Source organism: Chiloscyllium plagiosum, unplaced genomic scaffold (assembly GCF_037043375.1).
Source record: "Chiloscyllium plagiosum isolate Xiang-an unplaced genomic scaffold, Cpla_swu_hap1 HiC_scaffold_27, whole genome shotgun sequence".
NCBI classification, from domain to species: Eukaryota; Metazoa; Chordata; class Chondrichthyes; order Orectolobiformes; family Hemiscylliidae; genus Chiloscyllium; species Chiloscyllium plagiosum.
Genome location: NW_028270165.1, coordinates 88,789,826 through 88,816,974, shown reverse-complemented (window position 1 = coordinate 88,816,974; position 27,149 = coordinate 88,789,826). Strand labels below are relative to the sequence as shown.

The window sequence follows — 27,149 nt, the reverse complement described above, 5'->3', positions numbered from 1 at the left end:
GACGATCGAGCGTAATGTTTGTTCATTAGGAAGTAAACAAGAAATAGGGGTCTCCCAGGATTCTTATCATGCTCTACTTGAAGAATTCTCTCTCTCTTACATCTGACTATTAGTACCCAGCTAAGATTTACTACAATATTTACATCAATAGAAATAAAGCACCTGTTATCAAATAGACATAAAGGCATCCAACACTGATGTAGACTTTTCTCTCTCTCATGCACTTTCGCGCACACATAAGTCCACGGGAGTAAATGTGTATTTGCAGAATTATATTTGCAGAGTTAAAAATCACACACACCATGTTATAGTCCAACAGGTTTAATTGGAAGCACTAGCTTTCGGAGTTCAGCTCCTTCATCAGGTGTTTATGGAGTATAAGATTGTAAGACACAGAGTTTATAGCAACAGTTTACAGTGTGATGTAACTGAAATTATATATTGAATAAGACCTGGATTTGTTAAGTCTCTCATCTGTTAGAATGACCATGTTGGTTTCAGTTCTTTCATATGTAAATCACAATGCTTTTTAAAAGTTAAATTCTCATGTGAACTTTAGCAATTGGTGTCGTGTCAGCCCAGATAATGTATTGAAGGTGTGAGCTCCCCTGTGTGATACTGTCTGTGCCACAATGGTTAAACTGATTTACAGAATCTTACATGGATTCATGCAGTTTTGAGTAAAGATGTAATTCTGCAAGTACAAATTCACCCAACAAACCTGTGCGTGTGTGGGGAGGTATATTTGCAGATACATTCCATTTTGTTTAAAAAATGCACAATCTGCAGGCAGTCCAATACATATAATAGTTTGTAAATTCCACTTTGGAAATAGAACTAGTCTGACTCAAGATTGGGATACAGGCAGATTCTGACCTCACACCTTTAATGCATTGTCTGAGCTGAGATGTCACCTTTTGCTATAAAACCTTGTTATCTCGAGAAGGTGACAACAAGAAGTTCTGGGGTTTACATTGGAATGATACCTGCAACCCATTCTAAAAGGTGAAAGACTTAACAATCCAGGTTTGTTCAATATACCATTTCAGTGGCAGGATGCCTTAATGTTTTGCTATAAATTCTGTGTTTTATGATCTTATTCTCCACAACCACCTGATGAAGAAGCAGCACTCCAAACGTTACTGCTTCCAAAGAAGCCTGTTGGACTACAACCTGGAGTTCAGATTTAAACCTTGTCCAAATTAAAGTGGATTGGCCATGCTAAATTACCCATAGTGCCCAGGGATGTGCAGATTAGGGTGGGTTGGTTATGCTAAATCATGCATAATGTCCAGCGATATGCAGCTAAGGTGCGTTACTCAGGGTTAAATGTAGAGCAGTGGGGGTAGGGGAATGGATGTGGATGCGTTACCCTTGGGAGGGTCGGTGTGGACACGTCGGACAGAGTGGCCTGCTTCCCACACTGTGAGGATTCTTTGAAGTTTCTTTATCTCAAGAGGGTTGGAATATAAAAGCAGCGATGTGCTACTGAGCCTTTATAAAGCTCTGGTTAGGCCCCATTTGGAGTACTGTGTCCAGTTTTGGTCCCCACACCTCAGGAAGGACATACTGGCACTGGAGCGTGTCCAGCCGAGATTCACACGGATGATCCCTGGAATGGCAGGTCTAACATATGAGGAACGGCTGAGGATCCTGGGATTGTATTCATAGAAGTTTAGAAGATTAAGGGGAGATAATACATGGCTTGGAAAGGGTGGACGCTAAGAAATTGTTTCCGTTAGGCGAGGAGACGAGGATCCGTGGACACAGCCTTAGAATTAGAGGGGGTAAATTCAGAACAGAAATGCGGAGACATTTCTTCAGCCAGAGAGTGGTGGGCCTGTGGAATTCATTGCCGCAGAGTGCAGTGGAGGCTGGGACGCTATATGTCTTCAAGACAGAAATTGATAAATTCTTGATGTCACAAGGAATTAAGGGCTACGGGGAGAATGCGGGTAAGTGGAGTTGAAATGCCCATTAGCCATGATTAAATGGCGGAGTGGACTCGATGGGCCGAATGGCCTTACTTCGGCTCCTATGTCTTATGGGGTATTCCCCTCCCCTTTGTGCTGCCGGGCACCGCATGCGCAGTGCGTGGGTCGCTCTTGGTCTCGTCCCGCTGCCTTCACCGTCATTTTGCTCCGCTTTTCGCCACGCCCCTCGTTCCATTTTTGACGTCACAACGCGGAAGTCGCCCTGTCAGTTTCATAATGAATCCCCCTCCCTCTGGGCAGCTCTTCATCCTGGGAGGGAGACAGAGATGGCAGGAGGGGAAATTGGTCACTTGTAGCAACTGGAGTTCATCCAGGGAGGGAGCAGCCTCCGCAAACTCAGGATCGACGTTGGGAAGGCGGAGGGCAGATGGCTTTTCTGTTTTTATTTTTAAAATGCACCCGATTCCCACCAGTAACTGCAACAGGTGCAATTACATCACATGCAATATTCCTCATTGCAGCCTCACGCCGGTTTTGCATCCTCTTCTTCCTGCGCCTTGGCTCCAGCACATTCAGCTTCCTTCCCTCATTCCCATCCCCCGCCCTGATGGCCAAGCTGACCCGCAAAAATTCGGTTTGCCCCTCCGTTCTTTCCCAGTTTTCTTTTGTGGGTTTTGAAAACTTTCCCAATCCTCTGATTATAGGAGTTGAATTTATGTTGTAGCTGCACCAGACATTGGTTAGGCCACTTTTGGAATGTTGTGTGCAGTTCTGGCCTCTCTGCTAGAGGAAGGATGTTGTGAAACTTGAAAGGGTTCTGAAAAGATTGACAGGGATGTTGTCAGGGTTTGAGCTGAACAGGCTGGGGCTGTTTTCTCTCGAGCGCCAGAGGCTGAGGGTGACCCTACAAACTTTTATAAAATCGGGAGGGGCATGGATAGGGTAAATAGACAAGGTCTTTTCCCTGGATGGGTCATAGCTTCAGGGTGAGGGTGAAATTTAAAAGGAACCTAAGGGGCAACTCCTATATTCAGAGGGTAGTGCGTGTAAGGAATGAGCTGCCAGAGGAAGTGGTGGTGGCTGGTACAATTACAGCATTTAAAAGGTATCTGGATGGGTATATGAATGGGAAGGGATTAGAGGGACAAGGGCCAAACGCTGGCAAATGGGACGAGATAGATTTAGGATATCTGGTCGGCATAGATGAGTTGGACGGAAGGGACTGTTCTCTGCTGTAACTCTCTAACATTTGCCATGTCTGTTTATTCAGTTTCTCTCTGGTGTTGGTGTTAATGCCTTGATGTCTCATTTTGCTCCCCACATCCTGGGGACATTAACCATTTCCTGTCTGGTTGTTCTGATGATCTGGACTGCTGTCTGGGTTTGGGTTTCTGGGATTGGTCAATAAATGCACCTGGAAATGACGCTTTGTTAATCACGCAAGCAATTGTTTATTCTTTGGTATGGCCGGGTCGGTAGACTCTGATCAGCCCAGAAGGCTGAGTACTCCTAGACCACCAAAATAATCCGCCGACTTTACCAGAGTTTGTATAGAGCTTATATACATTGTTTATAGTCAGACATGAGCATGATGACATAGTAACAACTGTCATGGGAATTAAATCAACTTGATTCAAATGTTTATTTCAGACCTTTGCAAAAGGACCCAATACATTGGCAAGACGCCTCATGTAAGGGGCACTGATAGCTTTCACGTACCCCCTTTATACTATAATTCGCTTTTCCTTATCAGCTCCTGCATGGCTAGAGGCCTGGAACATTCAAGTTCCTTTCCATATATGGAGTTGATTTTCTCATTTTCTTGGCTGCTGATATGGTAGTTTAACTGGCCTTGTAAGTCTGCTGTTAGGTCGGTTTGCCTTTACATTTTTGTTTGTTTGCAATACCCTTAGTTCCAGTCAGATCCTTACTTCTTTGTTCCCCTATGCCTTTATAGATTTCACAATGGATGTTAATTTTCCATTTCATGACAACAATGACATGAAAATATACCGAGCCAGATAGCTATACATCAGGCTGCTTAGGGAGCACCAGGCCTTTCCTCCAACATCACCTACCTGTAACACAGCTTTCTGGTGTTATCGCCACTTGCTCTGGTGTGCCCTGTACATAGGAGAAAGTGAGGACTGCAGATGCTGGAGAAGGGCTCATGCCCGAAACGTCGATTCTCCTGCTCCTTGGATGCTGCCTGACCTGCTGCCCTGTACATAGCTCATTTTCACACGTCACACACTTCAGCGTTACTGTATGGTGGGATCCACGCAATCAGGTCTTCCTGCGGTGGAACCTCTGGTCGTTTTACCACTTGGTATCCTGCTGCACTCATAAGCAAACGCCATAGGCAGGTACACAAGCAGGGTCCTTATACAAAGCACTATCAGTATGACCAGCCCTACAACTAGTAGAGCGTGTAGGATCCAATACCCCCAAGCTCCCCAAAGGGCGGTAAGCCGTTGGAACCAAGAGTCATATGCTGGGGGAGGCGGTCTTACTGTCGCCTTCATATGATTTATCACACTAGTGATATTCTGGGACTCATCGGGAATATTAAAACAGCAGGAGGTACATAACAATTTGCAGACGCCCCCTCTCTCTGCCATCAGTATGATTAGTACTAATCGATTTTGTATCGCTGCTTCCCTTACTGCTGTTAATTCCGTAATGGTGAGTGCTAGACCTTCCTCCGTCTCATTTGCTAACAGTAATATACTATATGCCACGCCATTAATCTTGTTTATTGCCAATGTTGTCCCAGCTCCCAAGAGAATAGACCATCCAATGTTCGCTCCTGGTGTAGTCCAGGGGTCTGCGAGTGTGTTCCCCTTCCAATGCAGTGGCATGTCCCTTCGGGTTTGCCCATTACTAGCTTTTGGGACGAACACTGTACCATGGGGTAGCAGCACCCTTTCCATCCCGGAGGGAGGTGGTGGTACCCTCTCTCTCCACAGGCCCATATTATACCTGCCATCATGGTCTGATTACTGATTAAAGGAACAAGTAATGTTGATCGTACCATTTGCGTAGGTTGCTGAGCAATAATCATTGTTCAAGTACAATGTCGTCATACATTGGGAGATCCCCAAATGGAGTCTCCCCTGATTTGTGCAAATGCATGTTTCTCCCCTGCCTTCCACTATATGGAAGGATGTGGTTGGGAGCGTGTCAGCCTTGGGACTGCAGTTAGCCTTGCGTTCGGGTGCTGGCGCGTGTTTTGCCCTTATTGCTCCCCCTATCAGGGTCAAGGTAGTCGCTGCCCGCAGAAGCAGGCAGCTAGCATTTCTTGCCGGGCTCTATGATTGGTTCGGCAGTCCACCATTGGGCTATGTGCAAACATATCCAACAAGGGTAGCCAACCTCTAATCTCCGGTGTTGTATTTGGGCCAAGGCACAAGCTCTGTTCCCTTCACATCTAGCGATGGCCCTTCGCACCTCCCAACCTACTGGCGTCGCATTTACACCATTTATCTCATGGGGGGCCAATTTCACTACCGAGTTAGACTCGCTCCTGAGCCCCAACTGACTCCCTCTAGGTTCTGGCGTGACATTAATGCCCTTTGCCCTGCTTGGGGTTATGTCCATGATTTGGTTTGTTTGGTTGCCGTGCCCTGGTGCTACTATCTTCTGTCGGACCTTCTGCCGGGTTGGGGGTTGGGGGGGGGGGGAACTGTACCACTATATTCACCTTTCCATAAATGTTGGAGAAGGGTCTATCTATTCCACACCACCAGACACCCTCATCATTCTTCTGAGTCTTGGTATTATTACCCGTGTCTTGGGACCTCCTTCCTTGATGATAGAATACCTATTTCCCGTGTCAGGTGTCCCTGTAGCCATGGTGGCCACTAGTAAGTGCCAGTCACTGGGACACAAGGATTCCTGCATAAATATTTATCATCCCATTTATAGTCATCCTGGTTACTAAACAGCCATGAGTCGCATTTAAAGGTCCCCTTAGCACCCTCGGTTATGATTACCGTCTGCGGCTGTATCTCAGACGCCCCTGCCCTTGGGAATAGTCCTGCCAGGGCGCTTCCTGACAGTGTGAGCTGGGGCAGCCCCAAATTTATATGAGGCATCTAGCAATTTTACAATCCCCATGTATATAAATCCAATCTGGTTATCGGAGTTTCACTGCTTGCACTTATTTGGTTCCGGTGCTGTCCGATGTCTCCTCAGGTCCAGCTACACATTTGCAATGGCTGGCATGTATCCAGGTGGTTCTTTCAGTGATCTAAACAGCTGTCTGTGTTGTAAGGAGCACTTGAAACGGCCCCAGCCACCTCTTCGCCTTCCAGCTTTTCCTCCTGAAGTCTTTCATCACTATCCAATCTCCAGGTTTTAGATCGTGCAGCTTCCCTCCTGCTGGTTGGGGTAGTGCTGCTCTCACTTGATTCTGTATTTGAGACAGAAGTCTAGAGTTTTATACAGGAACACAACATCTCATCCTCACTGTGTCTGTTATTTGTCTTGCTTTAGGTCTTGGGCCAACTCCTGTATTGGGCGGCCTACCAAACAAAATCTCAAACGGGTTAAGATTGGGTCTTCCTCTCCTTCTAGATCTCATATACACTAACACAATTGGAAGTGCCTTTGTCCATGTCACCCCGAGTTCCTCACAGCATTTTGTCAATTTATTTTTTAGGGTAGCATTCTCTCGTTCCACTGTCCCATCGCTCGCTGGGTGGTAGGCACAGTGTTGTCTCATGTTTATTCCCAAGTAATCACTGATCTGCTGTAAAGCATTATTGACAAATGGTGTCCCATTGTTGCTACTAAGCCTTTCAGGATGCCCCATCTTGGAATTATTTCAGTTAGCAAAGCCTTGGCTATGGCACTGTCATCTGTTTAGACGTGGGGAATGCTTCCACCCATTTGGAAAACATACCAACTATTACCAGGCAATATCTTTTCCCTTAGTTGTGTGTTAGTTCAATAAAATCCAACCGTAAAAGTTCCAAGGGTCTTTGGGTTGGGGGTGTGCTGCCTGACTCATCTGTATTCCCTTCCCCACACTAATAGTGGCACAAATAACACATCATTCACAGTATTTCTAGGAGTAGTGAGTAAATCCCTTAGTGTACCAGTGTGCCGCAATACTGTTGTACATCTCCGCCCCCCCACCCCCCTTTTTGGCACATGGTCATTACCGTGTCATAGAATGGCATAGAATGGGAATAATGATCGCGGCAGACAGGGTTTACCATTGGGGCCACCCCTTCCTTCATGCTGCATCCTGCCGTTGTCCACTCACGCTTCTCCTCCGGCGTGGCCTGTGACTGTAACTCCCATATGTCTGTTGTTGGGGCACAAAGTTTTGTCATACACACGTCAAACTGATCACTTGGCGGCTGCTGGGCTGCTGTCCTTGCTGCTGAGTCTGTCTTCACATTGCCTTGAGAAATGGAATCGTTATTTTTTGTGTGGGCTTCACACTTACACACAGCGAGTGATTTGGGCAATAGGACCGTTTCCAGGAGGTCAGACATCAGGCCAGGGTGTGTGATAGGCTTTCCAGAGGAGGTCAAGAAGCCCCTGTGTTTCCATAGGGTTCCAAAATCATGTACAACCCCAAATGCATATCTGCTGTCTGTGTAAATATTCACTGTCCTTTCCTTTGCCTTGACTGAGACATGTAATTTGGCGATCAGCTCTGCTACTTGCGCTGACAGATGAGAAGGGAGTGATCCCGCTTTGACTACCTCGTGGGTAGCAGTAAAGATACTGCATGTGGGGCCAGTAGGGTTTATTCACTATAGCCGACTATGTCCCTGGACGCTACAACGCCCTTTTCAGCTGCAGCCACGGCTCGCAGGCATTTAGGCAATCCTGTTACTATGGGGTTTAGTTTAGTGTACCAGTATACCCAGATAGTCAAAAATTAGCTACCGGCCTCAATTTTGCCCCATGATTCTGCAACCGCAGAGATGTCATGCAGCCATGCTTCACATCTACCGTTTGTACAAAAGGCTTGTTTGGATTCGGAATCCCCGGTGTCTGTGTAGTTTGGAGGGTCTTTTTCAATTCAGCAAAGGCACTCATGGCCTCTGGGGTCCACTGCAACGGACTCTGGCTCAGCAACCCTTTGCCATGGGCTATGTCACTTAGAGATGCCTCAAGGGTTGTGTAATGTGGATTAACATTCTACAGTCGGAGCACATGCCCAAAAAGGACAGCAATTGTTTCTTCGTGTGAGGCTTTGGAATTTGCTGGATTGCTTGAACTCTGTCTTGACCAATGGCCTTCCCTTGTTCAGATATTAAGTGACCTAAGAACTTCACCAGTTGTTGCACAAATTGTAGCTTTGCAAGACGAGCTTTGTGCCCTTCCCTCGCTAGCAGAGGAGTGAGAGGGAGGGAAGATGGGAAAACGGAACTGAGGTTACAATCAGAATAGCCATGATCTTAGTGAATGGTGCAACAGAATTGAGGGGCCGACTGGCCCACGGCTTTCCCTACTTTAAACGTTGACATACTGGTGATGAGAGTTTTCATTCCTGTAATACAAATTAACTGACAGTCACTCCAGGGTACTTTCCAACATAACAACAATCTGTTTTTTGGTCCAGAATAACAGACCAATGGGACTTTGACCATTAGAGTAACAACAATGCACCCTTTACTCTAGGATAGCACGTTACACTGTATCCAGGATAGCACATTACACTGTCCTACACTCTGTATCCAGGATAGCACATTACACTGTCCTACACTCCCTATCTACGATAGCACATTACACTGGCCTACACTCTGTATCCAGGATAGCACATTACACTGGCCTACACTCTATCCAGGATAGCACATTACACTGATCGACACTCTGTATCCAGGATAGCACATTACACTGGCCTACACTCTGTATCCAGGATAGCACATTACACTGATCGACACTCTGTATCCAGGATAGCACATTACACTGGCCTACACTCTGTATCCAGGATAGCACATTACACTGTCCTACACTCCCTATCTACGATAGCACATTACACTGTCCGACACCCTGTATCCAGGATAGCACATTACACTGACCGACACTCTGTATCCAGGATAGCACATTACACTGTCCTACACTCCCTACCTACGATAGCACATTACACTGGCCTACACTCTGTATCCAGGATAGCACATTACACTGTCCTACACTCCCTATCTACGATAGCACATTACACTGGCCTACACTCTGTATCCAGGATAGCACATTACACTGTCCTACACTCCCTATCTACGATAGCACATTACACTGTCCGACACCCTGTATCCAGGATAGCACATTACACTGACCGACACTCTGTATCCAGGATAGCACATTACACTGTCCTACACTCCCTACCTACGATAGCACATTACACCGGCCTACACTCTATATCCAGGATAGCACATTACACTGGCCTACACTCTGTATCCAGGATAGCACATTACACTGACCGACACTCTGTATCCAGGATAGCACATTACACTGTCCTACACTCCCTACCTACGATAGCACATTACACCGGCCTACACTCTGTATCCAGGATAGCACATTACACTGGCCTACACTCTGTATCCAGGATAGCACATTACACTGACAGACACTCTGTATCCAGGATAGCACATTACACTGTCCTGCACTCTGTATCCAGGATAGCACATTACACTGTCCTACACTCTGTATCCAGGATAGCACATTACTGGTTTTGCACAACAGGGGTGTGGTAAACCCCTCTCTTATCACAACTCCTGATGCACCCATTGAGTTCAGGAAACTTCCACTCATCTTTATTTGCATTGACTCTCTGAACTGGCTTGATTTTAAGGACTGAATATGTTGCCCCTGTACCTACCAAAAAGGTAACTGGTGTATGTTCCACGTATGACATAGAGGTAGGCATCAACTTATACGCATCAATGTTATAGTGAATCTCAGCACTCACTATGGAGGTGGGACATGTTTCAGTGCCTGTAAGGTTAGTAGAAGAGATTAGCATAAGCGAGTCTTCATTGCCAAGCATAAAGGAAAGAGGCTTACCTGTTCCTTGTGGGCTGCCCACTTCCACCTTAGCCTTCCCCCGTCAGTCACCCTGCTGTCCAGCCTCCAGGGCTGACTGAGGCTGTCTGTGTGGGCACTGCCTCGCCCGGTGGTCCATTGCTCCGCAAACAAAGCCCCTGCCAGATCTACCTCTGCCAGCCCCTCTTCCTCTTCCGCGACCTCCACCTCTGCCTCTCCCTTTTCCCACAGCATCTCCCTCCAACGGCTGGGCGACCATTTGCATCATAGCAAGCTGAGCTTATCCTTCTCTTGAGCCAGCAATTTTTCAGCATGTATCGCGTGTTGTTCTATCAAATTGAGCTTTCCCGTGTCCCAGGTAATAAATGTGTCTTTTACCTTTTTTGCTATTTTGTCCTTCATTCCATTGATGAAGCTGTTCCTCAGGTGTGCCTCATACGGTGTGATTTCTGCCGTCGTTATGTCCTCGGGTGGTGTCAGTCCACTCCAGGCATTATGGATTAGAGTGAGGCGCGGAAGGTACTGGGACACTGTCTCACCTTCGTGTTGTTTACACATTGCAATTTTGGTCATGTCCATTCATACTGGGAATGTCTCTGTCTCTCTGTCTGTCTCTCTCTCTTTCTGTGTCTGTCTGTCTGTGTGTGTGTGTCTCTCTCTCTCTCTCTCTCTGTCTGTCTCTATCTTTTTTTTTTTGCTAATATGACTTTTATCTCCAGAGGTTCCCTCTCATTGGGCGCATCCGGGCAAGTCCAACTCAGCCAGTGGTGGTTCCAGGGTTAAAACCACCCTTAAACCTGCTCTCTCTTAAACATTCTAGAGACAGCAATCCTTTCCCTTGAGTTTTACTCTAATACCATGCGAGAGTTCACTGGACCCTCCTCCTGATTTATTTATTCTCTTAGAACGAGTCTCTATGTAGGATTACTTAAGCCACGACTCTTACCCGGAACCTATTCGATTCAGATCCCGGCGCCAGGATGATCCACAGATTCCCAACCCTCTTGCGAAAGGGGCCAATTTAGCGCTCGAGATGAAGTGAAAGTCCTTCAAGGCGCTGGCGCCTACACCTCCTGGGAATCTTCAGAATCTTCCCCAGTTGCGGGGTCCTGGGCGAGCCCCCAAGTTTACTATCATGCAAATTAAATCGACTCGACTATTAGCAAGAGCAAAGAAAATGTGTATTTTTAACCTCTGCAAAGAGACCCGATACATTGGCCAGACGCCTCATGTAAGGGGAGCCTGATAGCTTTCCCATATTCCCTTTATAATATAATTGACTTTTCCTTATCAACACCTCAAGGCCAGGAGCCTGGAACATTAGAGTTCCTTTCCATATATGGAATTGTTTTTCTCATTACTTGACTGTTGATATAGTAGTTTACTGGCCTTGAAAGTCTACTGTTAGGTCGGTTTAACTTTGCATTTTTCTGTCTGTCTGCAATTCTTGCCCTCTGCAAAGTCAGGCCCTTACTTCTTGTTCCCCTATGCTTTTATAGATTTCACAATAAATGCTAATTTTCCAATACACTTCCCAATGAACAAACATTAAACACAAGCACCTATTTATTTCTAATTTTGTTTCATTTTATTTGCTTGTTAACCCTGCTGTGACTACACTCCACGTCTGGATGGTTGACAGGCTGGTCAGTTGTGGGTTGGGTCTCAATGGACTGAATGTTTTATTGTTCCGGAAGGTGTAGCAGGGGTCAGAGCTTCAGCAGAAATCCAGCAGAGCTGGGAACAGACCAACATCTTACTCTGTGGGAACAGGGAGATCAACAGGGGACAGAGAAATCCGGACCTGAAATCCGAGCTGACACCAGACTACCCTGTGATCAGTGCTTTGATTAGCAGGGCCAATCCTCTACCTTTACCTCGCTTCCCATTTGACCAAACCCTGTATATTCAGGATCTAATTTCTGCCATCCTGAAGGCGGGTCTCTGTAAGGAGTCTCTGATCATAATCATTCTCTTGAATGTGTGCAGTCAATTCATTCACTTTTGTTACAATGCAGCACACTTTCAGACACACCGTTTTTAGTTTCAGTTTTTGTGATCCTTAGAATCCAGTTTTGATTGCTGATATATTTTCTCTCTTTGTCCCTTTCTTTAGTTCTCTGATCGTTTTCCACATCACTCACCAGCCTTGATTTGGATTGGCCACGCTAAATTGCCCAGAGTGTCCAGGGATGTGCAGGTTAGGTGGGTTAGCCATGGGAAATGCAGGGTTATAGTTTCATAGTAAGAGAAGCAGGAGTAGGCCATTTGGCCCGTCCAGCTTGTTCCACCATCGTTAAGATCATGGCTGATCTTTACATCATCTCAGCTTCTCCTCCCTGCATTATCCCAACTACCCTTTATTCCCCGACCATGCAATAACCCATCCAACTGTGTCTTGAATATTTTTAATGAAGCTGCCTCTACTGCTTCCTTGGGCAGAGAATTCCATAGATTCACTATTCTCTGGGAAAAGTAGTTCCTCCTCATCTGTGTTCTAAATCCCGTCCTCCAAATCTTTTGGCCTAGTATAATCCACCAGCAGAAATAACTGGATAGGGTATGGCTTCATCCCCACAGCGCAACGAATTCCCACTTTCCACCAAAATCCTGGATGTACTAATTTAGTTGCTTGCTGTCTCAGAAATGAAAGATTTCATTGTAACTTCTTCCGGTCCCAGTAAGGGCAAAACATCTATGAAAGCTGCTCTGAAAGTCCAGTCTTCACACCATACTTCTGCTTTCACCAAAAGTGACTAGAGTCCTCCACCATGGAAACAGACAGTTCGACCCAACTCGTCCATGCCAACCAGATATCTGAAATCAATCAATTCCCATTTGCCATCATGTGGCCCATGTCCTTTTCAACCCTTCCAATTTATGTACGCACTCAGATGCTTTTTAAATGTTGTAATTGTACCAGCCTCCACCACTTCCCCTGGCAGCTCATTCTATACATGCACCACCCTCTGCATGAAAACGTTGTCCCTTAGGTCCCTTTTAAATCTTTCCCCTCTCACCTCTAACATATGCCCTCGAGTTTGGACTCCCCTGCCCTGGGGAGAAGACCTTGGGTATTCACCCTATCCATGCCCCTTATAAACGTCGACAAGTTTACCCCTCGGCCTCCGATGCTTCAGGGAAAATTTCCCTGGCTTACTCAGCCTCTCCAACTCCGGTAACAGTCTTGTAAATCTTTCCAACCCCTTTCAAAGTTTCACAAGTTCTTTCCTATATCCGGGAGACCAGAACTGAACGCAGTATTCCAAAATAATGTATAGCCACAACGTGATGTCCCAACGCCTATATTCAATGCTCTGACCAATAAAGGAAAGCATACCAAATGCCGCCTTCACTATCCTATCGACCTGTGACTCCACTTTCAAGGAACTATGAACCTGCACTCCAAGGTCTCTTTATTCTGCAACATCCCCCTTGACTGTGTCAGTCCTGCCTGGATTGCTTGACCAAAATTCAAGCCTGACATTTCTCTAAATTAAATTGCATCTGCCACTGCTCGGCCGATCCAATCAATTCTAATTTATAGTGAACTCTCTTTCCTCTCTTATTCCCTAGAAGCTAAATATCTCCATCCCACACACTCCCTCAGTTTTCACTTTTCTAAAAGTGGGAGAATAGGGTTGAGAAACGTATTGGCTACAATTAAATGGTATGAGCAGACCTGATGGGCTGAATGGCCTCATTTCTGCTTCTATGTCCTATGGTCTCTTGCTGTCCAGGACATAGAGAGAGAGAATGGGAGCAGGAGATGGCCATTTGGTCTTTTGACCCTGCACCAGTATTGAACACATCATAACTGGATATGGATCTACCTACATCGAGGTGGATAGACTGGGACTTTTGCACTGGAGCATAGACGGTTGAGAGGTGACCTTATCGAGGTTTATAAAATCAATGGCAGGTGTCATTTCCTTCAGGTGGTGGTTTCAAGATGAGAAAGCAAATTTTGAACGTGAGTGGAGAAAGATTTTAAAAAGTCTTCAGGGGCGCCATGTTTTTTCAGAGTGGTTCATGTGTGGGATGAATGTCCAGAGGAAGTGGTGGATGCAGGTAGAGTTACAATGTTATGATTAAGTAAGTGAATAGGAAAGGTTTGGAGGGATATGAGCCAAACACAGGCAGCTGGGACTAGTTTAGTTTGAGAACACAATCCGCATGGACTAGTTGGACTGGAGGGTCTGTTTCTATGCTGTCTGACTCTGTAACTGTTCTGTACTGGTCTTAAAACAATTTTCTTGCCTTCCCCCATAAACATCCACTTCTGTGTTGTTCCAAAATCAGATGAACTCAGCCTTGAATATATTCAAGGACCCCCTAACTGCAGGGAGATATCCCCAATTCTGAACTCAATTCCTCTTGCTGATTGCTTGCTGCATCTGTCTGATGACTGGCATTGACTGGTGTAGGAGGACGCTGAGGCCACTTTGTACACCCACACGTCATTCCTGATGAAGGGCCTGTGCCCGAAATGTCGAGTCTCCTCCTTGGATGCTGCTTGACCTGCTGTGCTTTTCCTGCACCACACTTTCTGACTCTGATCTCTAGCATCTGCAGTTCTCACTTCCTCCAAATCCAAATACATCTCCGTTTAAACAAAAGCTATGACTTCACATTGTGGTACCGCATTTGCCAACTGTAGTCTTCTCTATATTGGGAAGACCAAGCGTAAACTTGGGGAATGGTTCGCCAGGCATTGCAGCCGGGTCTGCAGAGGCCGTACGGACTTCCCAGTCACCACCCGTTTTCATTCCCGTTCCCACTCCCTTTCTGACATGACCATCTTTAACCTCATCCATTGCCACAACACACCAAGCTGCAAATTGGAGGAACACCACCTCACCTTCCTCCTGAGCAGTCCACAGCCCAGAGGACTCAACATTGAGTTCTCCAATTCAAATAACCTCCCTTCCCATCCCCAACTCCCTTCCCAGTCCTTCCCCCTCCCTTCCACTCCTCCCTGCCACCAACCCTCGTGATGAAAGGCTTATGCCCGAAATGTTGGTTCTCCTGCTGCTCGGATGCTGCCTGACCTGCTGTGCTTTTCCAGCACTACACTCTCGACACTGAGTTAGGATACCTGGTCGGCATGAACGGGTTGGACCAAAGGATCTGTTTCCGAGCTGTACAACTCTATGACTTAATAACAAACTATATCCATGTTTACAAGGCTTGGTACATCACATGCTTTACTAACCATTCTCAACAGGTCCTGCCCCTTCAGTGACTGGGTAACATATACATGTTAGTGCATAATCTCCTTCACTAGTATTTACACACTACCTTCAGCAATTGCACAAGTAACAGTGAGGGTAAACAGCACAAGGATTAAACACACAGTGAGGGGCAAACAGCACAAGGATTAAACACACAGTGAGGGGGGAACAGCACAAGGATTAAAAAAACAGCCAGGGGAAACAGCACAGGAATTAAAAAACAGTGAGGGTAAAAAGCACAAGCCCCAGTAAAAACAAATGGAAAGTCACTGTAACATGTCACTATGACAGATTCTGGATTAGTGGTGCTGGAAGAGCACAGCAGTTCAGGCAGCATCCGAGGAGCAGTAAAATAGACGTATGTGTGCATGTGGGTCTTTGTCTGTCTGGGTTGAGTGTGTGTGTGTGGTGAGTGCAGAGTGTCTTCAGTCTGTGAGGGGGTGAATGTGGGAGTGTGTGTGTCTGTAAGGGTGTGTGGGAGTGTCTGTGTGCGCGTATGTGTGTCCGTGTGTATCTGTGTGTGTGTGTAGTGCAATGGTGGTCATCTGTAATGTGACATGAACCCAAGGTCCCGGTTGAGGCCCTCCCTATGTGTACTGAACTTAACTATCAGCCTCTGCTCGGCCACTTTTCTCTGCTGCCTGTCCTGAGAATGCTAACCCGAGAATGCAACTTTAAACAAAAAAATGTTTTGTGATTTACACATGAAAGAAGTGAAACTATCACTGTATTCTAACAGATAAAAGGCTTAACAGACAATCAATTTTTCAATGTATAATTTCAGTTACATCACACTGTAAATTGTTGCTATAAATTCTGTGTGTTAGGATTGAGCCCTCCACTACCACCTGATGAAGGAGCGTCGCTCCGAAAGCTAGTGTGCTTCCAATTATACCTGTTGGACTATAACATGGTGTTGTGTGATTTTTAACTTTGTACACCCCAGTCCAACACCGGCATCTCCGAATCATGACTGTTATCAAACAGGCACAGAAATATACAGCACAGAAACAGACTTTTTTTTTCTCTCATGCACATACGCACTTATAAGTCCATGGGGGTGAATTTGAACTTGGAGAATGATAAATGCAGATACATTCTATTTTGCTCAAAAAATGCACAATCTGCAGACAGTCAATCCATATAATAGTTTGTAAATTCTGCTTTGGAAATAGAACCAGTCTGACTCAAGATTGGGACATAGACAGACTCTGACCTTGCACCTTTAATGCATTGTCTGAGCTGAGATGTCACATTTTGCTATAAAATCAAGTTATCTTGAGAAAGTGACCTACAAGAATTTCTGGGATTTACATGGTAATAATAACTGCAACCCATTCTAAAAGATGAAAGACTTAATAATCCAGTTTTGTTCAATACATCATTTCACTATAATGTTTTCCAATAGATTCTGTGTCTCAGATTAGATTACTTCGTATGGAAACAGGCCCTTCAGCCCAACAAATCCACACCGACCCTCCGAAGAGCAACCCACCCAGACCCATTCCCCTACATTTACCCCTTCACCTAACACTACAGGCAATTTAGCATGGCCAATTCACATAACCTGCACATCTTTGTGACTATGGAAGGAAACCGGAGCACCCAGAGGGTGCCCACACAGACATGGGGAGAATGCAAACTCCACACAGACAGTTGCCCGAGGCTGGAATTGAACCCGGGTCTCTGGCACTGTGAGGTAGCAGTGCTAACCACTGTGTCACCATGCCACCCTTATGACCTTATTCATCCACAGTCACCTGATGAAGGATCAGCACTCTGAAAGCGAGTGCTTCCAAATAAACCTGTTGAACTATAACCCGATGTTGTGTGATTTTTAACTTTGTCCAGGTTAGAATGGATTGACTGTGCTAAATTACATAGTGCCCAGGGACATGCAGGTTAGGCACATTAATCAGGGGGTAAATGCTGAGAAATAGGGGTAAGGGAATGGGTGTGGCTGGGTTACCCTTCGGAGGGACAGTGTGGAATATTTGGGCTGAGTGGCCTGCTTCCACACTGTGGGGATTCTCTGAAGAGAAGGGATTGTCACAAACTTTTTTTTTGCTTCCCAAAATCAGACCTGCTCACTCTCAGCAGGATCCCAGTGTTGTGAAAGATATTAACTTTCAGGTGGAGGTATCCAAAATTCAGAGAGATGTCAGTCTTGATGTTTTTGCTTTTCTGCCCCTGTAAGATCCTGAATCAGCACCTTCAGGGGAATTGGTTAGAGCGAAGTGAGAACAGAGAGGGAGAGAGAGTGGGATGGTGCTTTCAATTTTGTGGAATAACAAAAGAAAAGAATATTCCACAGAAAGTAGAATTGCTTGTTCAGAATTTCTACCCTGCACTGACAGTGATGACTTTTGTAATCTATTTTTACAGAGTATTTGAAGATCTGATGGCGGAAGTTTCAAAATTAACAGATGAAGGCCTTCTACCCGAAAAGTTGACTCTCCTGCTCCTCGGATGCTGCCGTGCTTTACCAGCGCTGCACTTTTTGACTCTGACTCTCCAGCGTCTGCAGTCCTCACTTTGACGTCAATGTCTGACAGTCACTCAATCCATCGGGACCGCAACTGTTTTCAACTATGATTCTGTGAGAAGGAGCAAAGCTTTGTGGTTCCTGTTTGAGTACGTTTTCAGCATCAGTGGGACTGGCTGAGAGACCCTACAGTTGCAGTACATGGAGAGTGGAGCCTGAAACATTTGTACAGCCCAGAAATAGCAATTCACGCCGAGGAGGGTCTGTACACACATTTATGTGCGGCTGAAGCTTTGGCCATGGAGAAACCTGAGGAATCCCGTCCCGTGGAGAAACGGTGGAAATGTGACGAATGTGGGAAAGGCTTCTGTGTCCCGTCTGCCCTGGAGATTCATTGGCGTAGTCACACCGGGGAGAGGCCGTTCTCCTGCCCCGAGTGTGGGAAGGCCTTTATCAGTTCCTCCGACTTGCTGACCCACCAGCGGATCCACACGGGAGAGAGGCCGTTCTCCTGTCCTGTGTGTGGGAAGGCCTTTATCAATTCCTCCAACCTGCTGACCCACCAGCGGGTTCACACAGGGGAGAGGCCCTTCAGCTGCCCTGAGTGCGGGAAGGCCTTTACCAAGACCTCCAATCTGCTGACCCACCAGCGGGTCCACACAGGGGTGTCGCCCTTCAGCTGCCCAGAGTGTGGAAAGGCCTTTACCCAGGCCGCCACCCTGCTGACCCACCAGCGTGTCCACACAGGGGAGAGGCCCTTCAGCTGTCCTGAGTGTGGGAAGGCCTTTACCCAGGCCTCCAACCTACTGACCCACCGGCGGATCCACACGGGAGAGAGGCCCTTCAGCTGCCCAAAGTGCGAGAAGGCCTTCAGCCATTCCTCTGCTCTGCTGACCCACCAGCGGGTCCACACAGGGGAGAGGCCCTTCAGCTGCCCTGAGTGTGGGAAGGCCTTTACCCAGGCCTCCAACTTGCTAACCCACCGGCGGATCCACACGGGGGAGAGGCCGTTCTTCTGTCCCAAGTGTGGGAAAGCCTTCATCAATTCCTCCAACCTGCTGACCCACCAGCGGGTCCACACAGGGGAGAGGCCCTTCAGCTGCCCTGAGTGCGGGAAGGCCTTTACCAAGGCTTCCAACCTGCTGACCCACCGGCGGGTCCACACGGGGGATAGACCCTTCATCTGCCCCCAGTGCGGGAAGGCCTTCAGCCATTCCTCTGCTCTGCTGACCCACCAGCGGGTCCACACGGGGGACAGGCCCTTCAGCTGCACTGAGTGTAGGAAGGCCTTCAGCAATTCCTTCAACCTGCTGACCCACCAGCGGGTCTACAGGGGGGAAGAGGCCCCTTCAGCTGTCCCGAGTGTGGGAAAGCCTTCACCCACTCCTCCCACCTGTGAGTTCACATGCCATTGCAGGGGGATTGAAGGACTAACGGCCATCATTACCGACTGAACTATCAACCCAATTCCAGGGCTCCCGGTTCGATTCCCACCGCGACAGATGGTGGAATTGGAATTTGGTCTGAAATCTGGAGGTTGGAATTTAACGATTAAACCATTGACGGTGGGCTGGGGGTGGAAGAAATCCCCCATCTGATTCACTCAGTTCCTTTTTAGGGAAGGAAACTGTCATTGTGGGAGAGGATTCACTCAGTCGTCCCAGCTGCATCCTTTACCCAGTCTGGCCTACACGTAACTCCAGACCCACAGCATTGTGGTTGACTCTACACCTGCCCGTCCAACTTACTTGGAGACAGGGTCTGGGTTGAAATTGCTGAGTGAGGCAATACTTCCTCACTGTACCAAGGATCCAATTACAAAGGGACAACTTGGTGGTGACCAATAATGAAGAAAGTGAGGGTTTGGAGGGGGTGTGTGCACTTTGACCTTGAGCTGTTGTTTAAAAATTGCTACTTTTTCTACGCCTTTCTGCTGGGAGCTTCTGAAGCTGTAACAAAGTTGGGTCGCAATAAAGATTACCTGAACTTCCCACCGAGCTCAGACTCTCATTGAGAGCTTTGAACTGCGACAGGTTTTTGTTTTAAAACTGCTCATTTCTTACAGGTGAAAGTGAGAACTGCAGATGCTGGAGATTAGAGTGGTGCTGGCAAAGCACAGCAGGTCAGGCAGCATCCGAGGAACAGGACAATCGACATTTCGGGCAACGTTGATGTTCCTGCTCCTCGGTTGCTGCCTGACCTGCTGTGCTCATTTCTTATAACCTCCTATACTATGTTTCCAACGTTGTGTATCGGTTGCAGCAGTGAATGAGTAGCAAGTATTGTTAGAAATTGTAAATTTTTCAGGAGTGCAGGTACTACATCATGTCATCGGCATTGTACAGTTTCCTGGCAGCGCTGGGAGGTGTGGGCTGTGTCCACTAGGGTGGATAAAGTTAAAAATCACATAACACCAGGTTAAAGTCCAACAGGTTTATTTGGAAACACTAGGTTTCAGAATGCTGCTCCATCAGGTAGCTGTGGAGCAGGATCATAAGACACCGAATTTAGAACAAAAGCTCACAGTGTCATACAACTGATTGGATATATTGTACAAATCTAGATTGTGGATTAATATTTCATCTTTTACCATGGGTTGCAGGTTTCAGTTTGTTAATATGTAAACCCCTGAACTATTTTTAATTCACCTTCTTGAAATGGTTTAAGGTTTTATAAAAATAGGTGACGTCTCAGCTCAGATACTGCACAAAAGGTGTGAGGTTCGAGTCTATATCCCAATGTTGAATCAGACTGGTTCTATTAACCAAAGTAGGAATTTATAAAATATTACATGGATTCACTGTCTGCAGTTTGTGTGCTTTTTGAGCAAAATTGAATATATCTGCAAATATAATTCTGCAAATGCAAATTCACTCCAGAGACTTGTGTGTGCATGCGAGTTTATGCATGCATGCTAATGAAGTGTGTGATGGATGGAGTATAAACCTGTGAGACGGTGAGAGTATTGGGTGTGTCTGAAAGAGTAACAGATGAAGGCAAGGAGTTGCATTCTACTAAAACAAGGAAGGACAGGACTTGTACAGTTAATGGCAGGGCCCTGCTTCATCTTGTAGAACAGAGACATGGGGTGGGGTGGAGGAGTTCGGTACATAAAGTTAAAATTCACACATCATCAGGTTGGCAGCACGAGCTTCTTCATTGGGTGTTTGTGGAGCAGGATCATAAGACACAACCACCTGATGGAGGAGCAGGGCTCCAAAAGCTGTGCTTGCAAATGAGCCTATTGGGAGTATCACATGGTGTTCTGTGAATTTTAACTTTGTACACCTCAGTCCAACACCAGCATCTCCAAATCAGGTACATAATTCTTTCAAAGTTGCATCATTGGTAGACAGGGTGGTGAAAGATGCGTTTAGCACACTTGCTTTCATTGTTAAAGCCATTCATTGTAAGAATTGGGACATCATGTTGAGGTTGTACAGGATTTTTGCAATATTGGTGAAGCCATATTCAATTTTGCTCAAAAAGCACACAAACTGCAGGCAGTCAATCCATGTAATATTTTATAAATTTCTACTTTGGTTAATAGAACCAGTCTGATTCAAGATTGGGATATGTGGCTAAGATTGGGAGTACAGTTCTGGTCACCTTATTGACGACCACAGGTTGACGGGTGACCTTATTTCGAATTATAAAATCATGAGGCGTGTTGGAAAGGTAAATATCACCGGGGGAAAAAAATTGTGAATCTCCCCTATTTTTACTTCACTTGGCATTTGGACACTTAAATTCTGTCAGCATCGCCAGAGCGCATACTGCCGGTGTCAGGAAGAAAACGTGCATGCTCCTGGCTGCACGGAAGGTACGCATCATGACTTTATTTTGGTGGGTCATGATTTGGAGATGCTGGTGTTGGACTGGGGTGTACAAAGTTAAAAATCACACAACACCAGGTTATAGTTCAACAGCTATAATTGGAAGCACACTAGCTTTCGGAGCGACGCTCCTTCATCAGGTGATAGTGGAGGGCTCGATCGTAACACAGAATTTATAGCAAAAATTTGCAGTGTGATGTAACTGAAATTATACATTGAAAAATTGATTGTCTGTTAAGCCTTTCATCTGTCAGAATACAGTGATAGTTTCACTTCTTTCATGTGTAAATCACAAAACCCTTTTTTTAAAAGTTGCATTCTCGGGTTAGCTGTTAACAATGGTGATAGCTAGACAATATGTTGAAGGAGTTAGCCCCCTGTGTTCTCTGTCTATGACCTGATGTTTAGATTGATTCTAATCTAAAAAGTGAGATAACAGAGTTTTACATAAATTCATGCAGTTTTTAAGCTCAGAGTTCTACATGAATGTATGCAGTTTTTGAGCAAATTGCAATGTAACTCTGCAAGTAAAAATTCACCCCACAAAATATATGTGTGCATGTGGGTCTTTGTCTGTCTGTGTGTGTGTGTCTGTCTGTCTGGGGTGGGGTTTGCAAGTTTGAGAAAGTGTGTGTGTAGTGAGTGCAGAGTGTCTTAAGTCTGTGAGGGGGTGCATGTCTGAGTGTGTGTGTGTGTGTGTGTGTATAGGAATATCTCTGGGTGTGTAGTGCAATGGTGATCACCTGTAATGTGACATGAACCCAAGGTCCCGGTTGAGGCCCTCCCTATGGGTACCGAACTTAGCTATCAGCCTCTGCTCGGCCACTTTCCTCTGCTGCCTGTCCCGAAATCCACCTTAGAGGACGGTCACCCGAAGGTTTGACGCTGAATGTCCTGGATCACTGAAGTGTTCCCCAACTGGGAGGGAACCCTCCTGTCTGTTGATTGTTGTGCGGTGCCCATTCATCCGTTGTCGTAGCCTTTGCTCGGTTTCCACAATGTACCATGCCTCCGGGCATCCTTGCCTGCAATGTATAAGATAGACAACGTTGGCTGAGTCACATGAGTACCTGCCATGTACAAGGTGGGAGGTGTTCCCACGCATAATAGTGGTATCTATGTCCACAATCTGACACGTCTTGCAGCGTCCACCGTGACAGGGTTGCATGGAGTTGTCCTGAGAGCCGGGCAGCTTGCTACAAACAATGATCTGTTTGAGGTTTGGCGGTTGTTTAAAGGCAAGTAGTGGAGGTGTGGGGAAGGTCTTGGTGAGGTGCTCATCCTCATTGATAATGTGTTGCAGGTCACCAAGGACATGGCGTAATTTTTCAGGCCCTGGGAAGTACTGAACAACGAAGGGTACCCTGTCAGTTGCAGCACGTGTCTGACTCCTGAGGAGGTCATTACGGTTCTTCGCTGTGGCACATTGGAACTGGTTGGTTGATTGGTTGAGCATCGTACCCCGATCTTGTGAGGGCATCCTTGAGTACTTCCAGGTCTCCGTCACGTTCCTCCTCATCTGAGCAGATCTGGTGTATGCGTAGGGCTTGTCCATAGGGAATGGCTGTTTTAATGTTTTGGGTGGAAGCTGGAGAAGTGTAGCATTGTGAGGTTGTCTGTGGGTTTGCAGTAGAGTGTGGTGCTGAGATGTCCATCCTTGATGGAGACGCATGTGTCCAAGAATGAGACAGACAGTTGAGAGTAGTCCATGGTGAGCTTGATGGTGGGATGAAACTTGTTGATGTCACTGTGTAGTTTTATCAGTGACTCATCGCCATGGGTCCAGAGGAAGAAAATGTCATCAATGTACCTGGTGTACAATGTTGGTTGGAGATCCTGCATAGAGAAGAAATCTTGTTCGAACCTGTGCATAAAAATGTTGGCATATTGGGGTGCAAATTTGGTCCCCATGGCTGTTCTGTGTGTCTGGATGAAGAATTGGTTGTCAAAGGTGAAGACGTTGTGATCGAGGATCAAGCGGATCAGTTGTAGGATGGTGTTTGGAGACTGGCAGTTGTTGGTGTTGAGTACTGAGGCTGTTGCTGCGATGCCATCATTGTGGGGGATGCTGGTGTAGAGTGCGGAAACGTCCATTGTGACGTGGAATGTTCCCTGTTCGATTGGTCCGTGGGTGCTGAGTTTCTGTAAGAAATCCGTAGTGTCGCGACAGAAGCTGGAGATCCCCTGTACAATAGGTTTCAAGATGCCTTTCACATAGCGAGAGAGATTCTCACATAGGGTCCCATTGCCCGACACGATGGGACGTCCCGGTGTGTTGGCTTTGTGTACCTTTTGGAAGGCAGTAGAAGTCGCCTTCACGAGAAATATGTGGGATGAGGGCGCGTAGGAAACTCAGAAGGACTGGATCCAAAGTTCTGATCAGTGTGTTTAATTCTTGGGTGTGTTCTTTAGTCGGATCAGCTGGTAGTTGCCTGTAGTGTTCCTGGTTGTTCAGTTGTCGGTACACTTCCTTGCAGTAATCTGTTCTATTCTGAATGACAATGGCTCCTCCTTTATCTGCTGGTTTGATAACAATGTTGTGATTGGTTTTGAGAGCCTGGATGGCATTGCATTGTGAACGGGTGATGTTTTGCTCTACCTTGTGGGTATGGCTGATGAATCTGGCAGTTAGATATTTCCTGACAGTTTGAGCATACATGTCAAGCCCAGAGCATCGGCCCTCCGGTGGGGTCCATGTTGACACCTTCTTTGGTCGCTCTTCTACAGATCCCTGTGATGACTGTTCTCGTTCATCAGTGGACTCCGTGGGATCACTGCCGGCACCTTGAAAGAATTCCCGGAGTCTCATTCGTCTGATGAACTCCTCTGTGTCTGCTGCCAGAACCAACGAGTCCATTTTGGTGGGGGGACAGAAGTTGAGACCCCAACTCAGGACTTCAATCTCTTCCGGTCGAAGGGTGTGGTCCGATAAGTTGACAATAGACTTCCCCGCAGTGATAATGTTGTCTACTGTGGTTTCAGGGCGGGCTTTGCTATTATTGGTGAGAATGCCAAGCTTCTCCAGTTTTTGGTTCTTGGCGTGCATGTACGTGGTGTAGTTTTGTCACCTTGTCTGTTTGGCAATGTCACGTAATTGTACTGATGTATCCTGTGTGCAGGCTGAGAGTGTGGACTCCATCTGAATTTCAAGGTTGTGGCGACTGCTGTAGAGTTGGTGCACGAGATGATTGAGAAGTTTACGAGAGGTGCAGTGGCAAAGTCTCTCTGCGTAGTCTGTGTTGTAGGTTGACCTAAGTGGGTTCGAGATCTTTCGGGATCTTGCCTGCATTCCTGTAGAAACTTGATGTCTGTGTCGATATGTGCGATCTTCTTGGAGATCCTCTCCACTTTAAGCCGGCGGTTAGTGGTGTCGATAGTAGTCATGATTACTACTTGATTTTATGCACACGCACATACGCACACCCTACCCCAGACAGACACAGACGCACACACGCGCACACGCACACACGCACACCCTACCCCAGACAGACACAGACGCACGCGCATACACACACCCTACCCCAGACAGACACAGACGCACGCGCACACACACACCCTACCCCAGACAGACACAGACGCACGCGCACACACACACCCTACCCCAGACAGACACAGACGCACGCGCACACACACACCCTACCCCAGACAGACACAGACGCACGCGCACACACACACCCTACCCCAGACAGACACAGACGCACGCGCACACACACACCCTACCCCAGACAGACACAGACGCACGCGCACACACACACCCTACCCCAGACAGACACAGACGCACGCGCACACACACACCCTACCCCAGACAGACACAGACGCACGCGCACACACACACCCTACGCCAGACAGACACAGACGCACGCGCACACACACACCCTACCCCAGACAGACACAGACGCACGCGCGCACACACACCCTACCCCAGACAGACACAGACGCACGCGCGCACACACACCCTACCCCAGACAGACACAGACGCACGCGCGCACACACACCCTACCCCAGACAGACACAGACGCACGCGCGCACACACACCCTACCCCAGACAGACACAGACGCACGCGCGCACACACACCCTACCCCAGACAGACACAGACGCACGCGCGCACACACACCCTACCCCAGACAGACACAGACGCACGCGCACACACACACCCTACCCCAGACAGACACAGACGCACGCGCACATACACACCCTACCCCAGACAGACACAGACGCACGCGCACACACACACCCTACCCCAGACAGACACAGACGCACGCGCACACACACACCCTACCCCAGACAGACACAGACGCACGCGCACACACACACACCCTACCCCAGACAGACACAGACGCACACACAAAGACCCACATGCACACATATATTTTGTGGGGTGAATTTGTACTTGCAGAGTTACATTACACTTTGCTCAAAAACTGCATACATTCATGGAGAACTCTGAGCTCAAAACTGCATGAATTTATGTAAAACTCTGATTCTAATCCAAAACGTGAGATAACAATCTAAACATCAGGTCATAGACAGAGAATACAAGGGGCTAACACCTTCAACATATGGTCGAGCTATCACCATTGTTAATAGCTAACCCGAGAATGCAACTTTATAAAAAAAGGGTTTTGTGATTTACACATGAAAGAAGTGAAACGATCACTGTATTCTAACAGATGAAAGGCTTAACAGACAATCAATTTTTCAATGTATAATTTTAGTTACATCACACTGTAAAGTTTTGCTACAAATTCTGTGTTACGATCGAGCCCTCCAGTATCACCTGATGAAGGAGCTTCGCTCCGAAAGCTAGTGTGCTTCCAATTAAACCTGTTGGACTATAACCTGGTGTTGTGATTTTTAACTCCGAATTCTTGGAGGACTCCTCCAAACATGCCCCCGAAACGGGTGATGACATCAAAGTTTTTATAATAGCCAACAATATCAGATATGCCACATATGTCTACCTTTGAAATCAATGTGCCAATCCCTTAAATACTGCTCAGTTCCATGAGAAACTACCCTTCTAATTCTGAACATGAGGAAAGAAGTAAACCTTTTCCAGGATTCAAACTCTATACGTGCCAAACTGAGGGAATACACAAGGAAAATACCTTTGAGAGGGACAGAGAGCATCTGAGCACCTTTGGAGAGCCTGCTCCCTCCATGGAGTCACTCCAGTTGCTACAAGTGAACAGTCTCCACCCCACCCCACACTCCCCCACGCCTCTCTCTCTCCCTCTCCCAGGATGAGGAATGGAAAGGAGGAGACATTGCTTTGCTCCAAGAAGTTGCCCAGAGGGAGGGAGTTTCACTCTGAAATTGACAAGGCTACCTCCACGTTGAGATGTCCACAATGGGGTGGGGGTGGGGACGCAATGCGCCTGCGCTGCCCTGCAACTGAGGCACATGGGGAGGGGAGGACACTTTGCAAACTCCTTTAGATCTCCTCCACATCAATGCGGTTTGAGTTCAAGCAAAGCACGGGGTTTAATTTTAGCTTTCCACTCTCAGAAGACCCCACCTCTGTGAATCCAACACTTTACTCCACCCTCCACCCCATGGAAATACTGATTTGAGAGACTCCAGAGTTAGAATTGCTACCATTCCTGCTGTAGGGGTTTGGTAGAAGCTGCTTATTTTAATGAACCATTTCAATTC

General features: G+C 46.9%; 1 protein-coding gene across 1 annotated transcript in view; it reads left to right on the top strand.

The window, feature by feature from the left end:
- The window catches only part of LOC148144928 (uncharacterized), a 94,422-nt gene that overhangs the window by 3,178 nt on the left and 64,095 nt on the right, over positions 1 to 27,149 (top strand). Inside the window, exon 2 of the mRNA XM_087975447.1 lies at positions 18,140 to 18,982. Within this exon, the coding sequence (XP_087831573.1) occupies positions 18,140 to 18,982 (843 nt within the window). The remainder of the gene's footprint in view (positions 1 to 18,139; positions 18,983 to 27,149) is intronic.